The sequence below is a fragment of the Salvelinus sp. IW2-2015 genome, linkage group LG12, assembly GCF_002910315.2.
Source record: "Salvelinus sp. IW2-2015 linkage group LG12, ASM291031v2, whole genome shotgun sequence".
In the NCBI taxonomy this organism is placed as follows: domain Eukaryota; kingdom Metazoa; phylum Chordata; class Actinopteri; order Salmoniformes; family Salmonidae; genus Salvelinus; species Salvelinus sp. IW2-2015.
The window spans coordinates 10,621,856-10,632,258 of record NC_036852.1 but is presented as its reverse complement, the minus strand read 5'-3'; the positions used below and the strand labels follow the sequence as shown (position 1 = coordinate 10,632,258).

Sequence of the window (10,403 nt, the reverse complement as noted above, 5' to 3'; positions counted from 1 at the left end):
GTGCGTGCTTGCGTGGGTGTTTACAGCTAAACAGAAGGAAGTTTCCATATCTCCCTCCCTCTCTGTGTATTTTGATGGCTCCTATGGGAAAACACTGTTCTGTGACTCAGCCACCAGTAAACTAACAAATAAACACAGTGCTGGAGACGCATGAGGAGTCACACTTCCCCTTTGAGAGTTTGGCCCTAGACTGCTATGTATGCCTCAGCTCTCTCCAAACACACAGGCATGACACCCCTGGCACACACACACTTCCCTGAAGACACAATCAATTGCCAAGACACACACACTGACAGTCCCAAAACAGTCCCTCCTCACAGACCTGGGACTGAAMTCCTCCCTATGCAACTGGGTCCTGGACTTCATGAAGGGCCGCTACCAGGTGGTGAAGGTAAGCAACATAACCTTTCCTTACCGGTCAGGCCTAGACCCACTTCAATTCGCTTACCACACCAATAGGTCCACTGACGATGCAATCGCCATCACACTGCCCTATCCCATCTGGACAAGAGGAATACCTATCTAAGAATGCTGTTTATTGACTATAGCTCAGCATTCAACACCATAGTACCCTCCAAGCTCATCATTAAGCTCGAGGCCCTGGGTCTGAACCCCGCCCTGTGCAACTGGGTCCTGGACTTCCTGACGTGTCGYCCCCAGATGGTGAAGGTAGGAAACAACACCTCCACTTCGCTGATCCTCAACACTGGGGCCCCACAAGGGTGTGTGCTCAGCCCCCTCCTATACTCCCTGTTCACCCATGACTGCGTGGTCAAGCACGCCTCCAACTCAATCATCAAGTTTGCAGATGACACAACAGTAGTAGGCTTGATTAGCAACATCGACGAGACAGCCTACAGAGAGTAGGTGAGGGCTCAGGGGGTGTRGTGCCAGGAAAATAACCTCTGACTCAACGTCAACAAAACAAAGGCGATGATCGTGGACTTCAGGAAACAGCAGAGGGAGCACCCCCCGATCCMCATCATCGGGACAGCAGTGGAGAAGGTGGAAAGTTTTAAGTTCCTCAGCGTACACATTATTGACAAACTGAAATGGTYCACCCACACAGACAGTGTGGTGAAGAAGGCATAACAGCCCGTCTTCAACCTCAGGAGGCTGAAGAAATTTGGCTTATTACCTAAAACCCTCACAAACTTTTACAGATGCACAATTGAGAGCATCCTGTCGGGCTGTATCACTGCCTGGTACGGCAACTGCAACTGCACCGCCCACAACCACAGGACTCTCCAGAGGGTGGTGCGGTCTGCATAACGCATCACCGGGGGCAAACTACCTGCCCTCCAGGACACCTACAGCACCCGATGTCACAGGAAGGCCAAAAAGATAATCAAGGACAACAACCACCCGAGCCACTGCCTGTTCTCACCGTTATCATACAGAAGGCGAGGTCAGTAAAGGTGCGTCAAAACTGGGCCCGAGAGACTGAAAAACAGYTTCTCAAGGCCATCAGACTGTTAAACAGCCCAGAGAGGCTGCTGTCTACATACACAGACTTGAAATCATTGGCCACTTTAATAAATGGAACACTAGTCACTTGAATAATTTCACTTTAATAATGTTTCCATATCTTGCATTACTCATCTCATATGTATATACTGTATTCTATACTATTCTACTGTATTTTAGTCTATGCCGCTCTGACATTGCTCATCCATATATTTATATATTCTTAATTCCATTCCTTTACTTAGATTTGTGTGTATAGGGTATATGTTGTGAAATTGCTAGATATTACATGTTAGATATTGCTGCACTGTCGGAACTAGAAGCACAAGCATTTCGCTACACCTGCAATAACATCTGCTAAACACGTGTATGTGACCAATAAAATTTGATTTGATTTTGACTCTGATTCTTAACAAGGGTGCCCCACAAGAGTGCATCCTCAGTCCCCTCCTGTACTCCTTGTATACCCCATGACTGCATGGCCTCACACAGTTCCCACTCCATTATCAAGTTCGCTGATGACACGAGAGTAGTAGGCCTGATTACTAAAAACGACGAGACGGCCTACAGGGAGGAAGTAGGCATTTTGATGGCATGGTGCTAGGTAAACCACCTCTCCCTCAACATCAGTAAAACAAAGGAACTGATTGTGGACTTCAGGAGGAACCAAGCTGGCCACGCCCCCATCCTCATCAACGGGGCTGCCGTGGAGGCGGTCAAAAACGTCAAGTTCCTCAGCGTACACATCTCAGAGGAGTGGAAATGGCCAAACCACATGGTCACCGTGGTGAAGAAGACACGACAGCGACTATTTAACATCAGGATTCTGAAGAAATTCCTCCCGCACACAAAGAGAAACACGTGTTCTCAGCACTGTGAATACAGGACATACCACACACACGCTTTTTGAGACAGTTGAACTGTGAGAACTTCTATTCTGAAAATGCCATAAATTATCCATCTCCACAGTTGTATAATTCTGACTTCAGACACTCCACAGCCCACTGTTACAAATGCCCCTTCAATTATTAAAAGAGCCACCTTAGGAAGTTTAAAAATACCAGACAAGTGTTAAATCACACGCATTCGAATGCTGAAGATAAAGAGTGCTGTTTTTCTATTTGGCCTACATATAAATAAAAAAGGTAACCTTTATTTAACTATAACAAAGAGCGGGAGCTTATGAGTTGTGGTGGTGGCTGGTGTTGTTGTTTTTGTTGACATTGTGTGGCTGCTAGTAGTGATGATGTCACGCTTGAGTGAAATTGAGCTCCAATAGAGCACACATCACCAGAGTGAATGCCACTGCTCCCAGCACACAATAGCCGTTTTCTGTACAGAGTAGGCTAACCCGCGGGCGACTGGGGTAGCTGGAGCGTTGAGCAACGCGCTGGTTTTCCATAGCAAGTCCACTAGAGTGACTGCAAATGACATAGCACTCCATGTGACTGTAAATGACAGCACGTTTTGTTATATCTCCTTCCAAAACACGAGTGTCTTTTTTTTTTATCTCACAAAGGAAGAAGATTTTGAGGGATGACCCCTTCGAATTGAACCCTTGCGCGCGCTCATATTTAGACTACACACACGCTCGCGCGCTTAAAAACGCACTGCCACGCTCTTTCTGTCGCAACTAGTGGGAATGCTGAAGATATGGGTGACTATTGAAAAATGCATTGTTCTAGTCCTCCTTTACTCTCCTGTTTGCGTCTCGGGCGCCGGGGACAGGACCAAAAAGTGGAGTTGGGTGGGGCGGCAGACTCGGGAAGCCTCCAGCACTTGACTTTGCTTTGATTTCKGCAGACACGAGAACGCAGCAGGGAGAGAGACGAGGGGGGTGGAGTGGCGAGTGAGTGCAAAGGGGCAGGACTTTTTCTCTCTMCTCTATTAAGAGGAAACTTTTGTGTTTTGTTCTCCAAGTTCAGCTCGGTCCTCAAGCCGTGTTCTCCGCTGCTCCTTTCTTCCATCTTCGCTATTTTCTTCCATTCCYTCCGATTCCTTAATTTTTCTGCGTTTTTACACTTTTCATTGCAATTCTGGATATCGAGATCATGCGCATTCAAATGGGACCTGTTCTGAAAATTGTTTGTTCTTCGTTTTCATTAYTGTTTTAGTTGGAATATAAATGTTTCGCCGTGCACTGCTTGTTTTGGGGTAAAGATGACCCGTGTCTTTTGTGCTTTTGCTGGAGTCATGTTGGTGTTTCGCATTCTTTTGCTGTGCATCGTGGAGATGCATACTGACTGCGATGCTGTGCTCGCCGCCGGTCTCACCACTTTCAGGGMTTTCGCTCCACCTGCACAAGAGGGTGTTGTACGGACCGTCGATCGGATTTACCATGGGGGTGGGAAGGTTGGTTACCTACTCTACATGGATGGGAGAAGGTTTCAGTTAGATATGGAGAGGGATGAGTCAATTTTGTCACATCACTCCAGTCCAAAATATGTGATGGCCCTGATGGGGGCGGGAGAAKGCGCCGCGCCTCTGCACCGGGAGTGTGTTTACCGGGGAACYGTGGACTCCAACCCCGAGTCCCTGGCGGTTTTCAGCCTCTGTGGTGGGGGTCTAGAGGGATTTTTCGCTTTGAAACACGCACGCTACACAATCACACTTCTCATCCGAACCAAGGGACACGATAACGACGTGCGTTCGCTGGTTGACAAGGATGCGGAGAGCGCGCTCCACTACTTCACGCGGGAGAGCTTCAGCTTCGAAGCCATGCCTGTGAGCGAGAGCTGTGGGACCAAGGAAGGGCGCGGGCGCATGGATCCTGAAGTAAAGGTCGACCGATTTATGATTTTTCAACGCCGATACCGATACCGCGATTTACTGGAGACCAAAAAGCCAATACCTATTAATCGGGACGATTTTTAAAATGTATTTGTAATGATGACAATTACAACAATACTGAATCAACACTTATTTTAACTTAAATAAATACATCAATAAAATCAATTTGCCTCAAATAAATAATGAAACATGTTCAATTTGGTTTAAATAATACAAAAACAAAGTGTTGGAGAGAAAGAAAAGTGCAATATGTGCCATGTAAGAAAGCTAACGTTGAAGTTCCTTGCTTCAGAACATGAAAAATATGAAAGCTGGTGGTTCCTTTTAACATGAGTCTTCAATATCCCCAAGTAAGAAGTTTTAGGTTGTAGTTTGTTATAGGAATTATAGGACTAATTCTCTCTATACCGATTTGTATTTCATATACCTTTGACTATTGGATGTTCTTATAGGCACTTTAGTATTGCCAGTGTAACAGTGTAGCTTCCGTCCCTCTCCTCGCTCCTACCTGGGCTCGAAACAGGAACACATCGACAACATCCACCTCGAAGCAGCGCTTACCCATGCGTCCAACAAAGGCTGCGGGCCCTTGCAGAGCAAGGGAACAACTACTCCAAGTCTCAGAGCGAGTGACGTTTGAAACGCTTTTAGGCGCACCGCCGCTAATAGCTAGCCATTCACATCGGTTACACCAGCCTAATCTCGGGAGTTGATAGGCTTGAAGTCATAAACAGCTGAGCTGCTGGCAAAACGCACAAAAGTGCTGTTTGAATGAATGCTTATAAGCCTGCCTGGTGCCTACCATCGCTCAGTCAGACTGCTCTATCAAATCATAGACTTAATTAATAACATAATAACACACAGAAAGACGAGCCTTAGGTCATTAATACGGTCAAATCCGGAAACTATCATCTCGAAAACAAAAGATTTATTCTTCAGTGAAATAGAACCTTCCGTATTTATCTAACGGGTGGCTAAATATTCCTGTTACAAGTGCACAACCTTCAATGTTATGTCATAATTACGTAAAAGTCTGGCAAATTAGTTCGCAACGAGCCAGGTCGGTCCAAACTGTTGCATTACCCTGACACTGTGTGCAATGAACGCAAGAGAAGTGACACAATTTAATCTGGTTAACATTGCCTGCTAACCTGGATTTCTTTTAGCTAAATATGCAGGTTTTAAAATATATACTTCTGTCTATTGATTTAAAGAAGAGCGTTGATGTTATGTGTAGGTAATCTGGTCACAATACTTGTTCGTTTAAAGTGCGCCTTTTGTTAAATCATCCCCGTTTTGGTGAAGTTGGCTGTCTTTGTTAGAAAGAAATAGTCTTCACACAGTTCGCAACGAGCCAGGCAACTGCTGCATATACCCTGACTCTGTTGCAAGAGAAGTGACACAAAGAACATTTGTGTTAGCAGGCATATGAACTAAATATGCAGGTTTAAAAATATATACTTGTGTATTGATTTTAAGAAAGGCATTGATGTTTATGGTTAGGTATCTTTTCGCCAATCCGCACCGCATCGATTTTATGCAACGCAGGACACGCTAGATAAACTAGTAATATCATCAACCATGTGTATGTTAACTAGTGATTATGATTGATTGATTGTTTTTTATGAGATAAGTTTAATGCTAGCTAGCAACTTACCTTGGCTTCTTACTGCATTCGCGTAACAGGCAGGCTCCTCGTGGAGTGCAATGAGAGGCAGGTGGTTAGAGCGTTGGACTAGTTAACCGTAAGGTTGCAAGATTGAATCCCCGAGCTGACATGGTAAAAATCTGTCGGTCTGCCCCTGAACAAGGCAGTTAACCTACTATTCCTAGGCCGTCATTGAAAATAAGAATGTGTTCTTAATTGATTTGCCAAGGTTAAATAAAAGGTGTAAAAATATATAAAAAATTAAAAATATCTTATTTTTTTTAATCGGCAAAATCGTGTCCAAAACTGAGCAAGAGGACAAGTACATTAGAGTGTCTAGTTGTGAGAAGACACTCACACGTCCTCAACTGGCAGCTTCATTAAATAGTACCCACAAAACACCAGTCTCAACGTCAACAGTGAAGAGGCGACTCCGGGATGCTGGCCTTCAGGCAGAGTTGCAAAGAAAAAAAGCCATATCTCAGACTGGCCAATAAAAATAATGATTAAGACTGGTGTTTTGAAATGATTAAGACTGGTGTTTTGCGGGTTACTATTTAATGAAGCTGCCAGTTGAGTGGACTTGTGAGGAGTCCGTTTTCAAACTAGACCTCTAATTGTACTGTGTCCTCTTGCTCAGTTGTGCACCGGGCCTCCCACTCCTCTTTCTATTCTGGTTAGAGACCGTTTGCGCTGTTCTGTGAAGGGAGTAGTACACAGCATTGTACGAGATCTTCAGTTTCTTGGCAATTTCTCGCATGGAATAGCCTTCATTTTTCAGAACAAGAATAGACTGACGAGTTTCACAAGAAAGTTTTTGTTTCTGACCATTTTGAGCCCAAAAATCAAACTCACAATGCTGATGCTCGCAGATACTCAACTAGTCTAAAGAAGGCCAGTTTTATTGCTTCTTTAGTCAGTACACAGTTTTCAGCGGTGCTAACATAATTGCAAAAGGGTTTTCTAAGTGACAATTAGCCTTTAAAATGATAAACTTGGATTAGCCACACTAACGTGCTATTGGGAACACAGGAGTGACTTTGCTGATAAGTGGCCTCTGGCGCGCTATTGTAGATATCTCCATAAAAAAATCTGCCATTTCCAGCACAATAGTCATTTACAAGATTAACAATGTCTACACTGTATTTCTGATCAATATTGATGTTATTTATATGGACAAAAAAACGTGATTTTCTTTAAAAAACAAAGACAATTCAAGTGACCCCAAACTTTTGAATGGTAGTGTATGTGTTTGCTTTTGACAGTCCCAGCTCTGCTCAGAGAAAAAAATGTAGGAGGGGGAAAAGAAAAAGAAAAGGGAAGGAAATTAAGGGAAAAAAAACTTAAGGCTGAAGGCTGGCTGCGGTTTCCAGTTGAGAGTAACATTCTGACCTCTAACCAGCAGCTGATTTCAACTACATCCCTTCAACCGTGAAAGAATGTGCGTGCGCAGCGGGTGCGATAGATCACACGGGCTCGAGACATTGGTTGTCAGGGGACTGGGAGAGTCAGACAGGAGGCTGCCCATAAAAACACCAGCGGAGGAAACGCAATTTTTTAAGGTTGTTTATAAGACACGCGCGAGAGCCCACACAGAGGAGGGAGGCTGACAGACAGAGAGAAATAGAGAGAGTGACGCACAATCACTCAAATTGGAAACACTAAACCGAAGCAGATTTCTGCTTGATAAAAACAATGTAAATACATAGTTAGGGCCAAATGACTCCCCCGAATAACAGGTAGGAGTACGAGAAACGGTCTGTCACGCAAGCAGTACCATAACAACAACACACACCGACGTCATGCTTGGCGTAACACCTCAGTGTGAAAATGCGCTCTAGTCCAGTGAGTGGGAAGGATGGACTGGCGCGCAGTGGTATGTGTTTTGTCAGCCAAAGTGAGGGGGGTGGGGGGGGTGGGGGGGGGTGAGAGTCGGACTCTGTGGTTTTGTTTTGTTTGTTCCTGCCTGGTGAAGAGGGATGGCGGCGTCGTGGTGGTGCTGGTTGTCATCGTCCAGTGGGTTCTGCTGGTTCTGCCACTTGCAGAAGCTCTTGAGGTGGCGGCTGCGTTCTTGGACACCTCCAGCCCCTTCTCCTTCTCCGTGACCATGGTCACCTTCACACGGACAGACGGATGGGATTCTCGATGCTGGCATGGCCGTACAACTTGGAAGCGATGGAGGCAGCGTGAGCAGGTAGTGGTGCAGGTCCTTGCGTACTTCTTGGACATGGACTCTCGGCGACCAGCAGGAGCTCCACGTGCCTTGCGCGCGAAACCGACCTCTTGCGCCGACTTCCCAGTGAGGGTGGAGAGGCAGGTTTGGACAACTGTGTCCACCATCTTCTGCCTTGCGCTCTGCTGCGCTCCTCGCCCCTGTCCAGGGTGACACCATGCGGTCGCGTTTCCCGTTCCTCGACCCTTACGCCGGTGTTTCCTCGATGCATCCATGCGCCCGCGCCCTTCCTTGGTCCCCAGCTCTCGCTCACAGGCATGGCTTCGAAGCTGAAGCTCTCCCGCGTGAAGTAGTGGAGCGCGCTCTCCGCATCCTTGTCAACCAGCGAACGCACGTCGTTATCGTGTCCCTTGGTTCGGATGAGAAGTGTGATTGTGTAGCGTGCGTGTTTCAAGAGCGAAAAAATCCCTCTAGACCCCACCACAGAGGCGTGAAAACCGCCAGGGACTCGGGGTTGGAGTCCACATTCCCGGTAAACACACTCCGGTGCAGAGGGCGGCGGCGCTTCTCGCCCCCATCAGGGCCCATCACATATTTTGGACTGGTGTGATTGACAAAATTGACTCATCCCTCTCCATATCTAACTGAAACCTTCTCCCATCCATGTAGAGTAGGTAACCAACCCTTCCACCCCCATGGTAAATCCGATCGACGGTCCGTACAACACCTCTTGTGCAGTGGAGCGAAATCCTGAAAGTGGTGAGACCGGCGGCGAGCACAGCATCGCAGTCAGTATGCATCTCCACGATGCACAGCAAAAGAATGCGAAACACCAACATGACTCCAGCAAAAGCACAAAAGACACGGGTCATCTTTACCCAAAACAAGCAGTGCACGGGCGAAACATTTATATTCCAACTAAAACAATAATGAAAACGAAGAAAAACAATTTCAGAACAGGTCCCATTTGAATGCGCATGATCTCGATATCCAGAATTGCAATGAAAAGTGTAAAAACGCAGAAAAATTAAGGAATCGGAGGGATGGAAGAAAATAGCGAAGATGGAAGAAAGAGCAGCGGAGAACCGGCTTGAGGACCGAGCTGAACTTGGAGAACAAAACACAAAAGTTCCTCTTAATAGAGGAGAGAGAAAAAGTCCTGCCCCTTTGCACTCACTCGCCACTCCACCCCCTCGTCTCTCTCCCTGCTGCGTTTCTCGTGTCTGCAGAAATCAAAGCAAAGTCAAGTGCTGGAGGCTTCCCGAGTCTGCCGCCCCACCCAACTCCACTTTTTGGTCCTGTCCCCGGCGCCCGAGACGCAAACAGGAGAGTAAAGGAGGACTAGAACAATCAGCATTTTTCAATAGTCACCCATATCTTCAGCATTCCCACTAGTTGGGACAGAAAGAGCGTGGCATTGGTCTGTGCTGCTTTTTAAAGCGCGCGAGCGTGTGTGTAGTCTAAATATGAGCGCGCGCAAGGTTCAATTCGAAGGGGTCATCCTCAAAATCTTCTTCCTTTGTGAGATAAAAAAAAAAAGACACTCGTGTTTTGGAAGGAGATATAACAAAACGTGCTGTCATTTACAGTCACATGGATGTGCTTGTCATTGAGTCACTCTATGGACTGCTATGGAAAACCAGCGCTGTGCTACAACGCTCCAGCTACCCCAGTCGCCTCGCGGTTTAGCCTACTCTGTACAGAATAACGGCTATTGTGTGCTGGGAGCAGTGGCATTCACTCTGGTGATGTGTGGCTCTATTGGAGCTCAATTCACTCAAGCGTGACATCATCACTACTAGCAGCCACACAATGTCAACAATAAACAACAACACCAGCCACCACCACAACTCATAAGCTCCCGCCTCTTGTTATAGTTAAATAAAGGTTACCTTTTTTTATTTAATAGTAGGCCAAATAGAAAACAGCACTCTTTATCTCAGCATTCGAATGCGTGTATTTAACACTTGTCTGTTATTTTTAAACTTCCTAAGTGTGGCTCTTTTAATAATTGAAGGGCAACTGTAACAGTGGGCTGGAGAGTGTCTGAAGTCTTAACTGTACAACTGTAGAGATGGATAATTTATGGCATTTTCAGAATAGAAGTTCTCACAGTTCAACTGTCTCAAAAAGCGTGTGTGTATTCACATGCTGAGAAAACGTGTTTCTCTTTGTGTGCGGGAGGAATTTCTTCAGAATCCTGATGTTAATAGTCGCTGTCGTGTCTTCTTCACCACGGTGACCATGTGGTTTGGCCATTTCCACTCCTCTGAGATGTGTACGCTGAGGAACTTGACGTTTTTGACAAGCCTCCACGGCAGCCCC

At 46.1% G+C, this 10,403-nt stretch overlaps 1 protein-coding gene across 1 annotated transcript in view; it reads left to right on the top strand.

Moving 5' to 3' along the window:
• Positions 1-3,344: 3,344 nt before the first annotated feature.
• LOC111971115 (A disintegrin and metalloproteinase with thrombospondin motifs 5) overlaps positions 3,345-10,403 on the top strand; it is a 34,451-nt gene continuing 27,392 nt past the window's right edge. The window contains 3 exon segments of the mRNA XM_070445884.1: positions 3,345-4,242; positions 7,881-8,204; positions 8,287-8,514. Coding sequence (XP_070301985.1) covers positions 3,628-4,242; positions 7,881-8,204; positions 8,287-8,514 — 1,167 coding nt within the window. The 5' untranslated portion in view covers positions 3,345-3,627.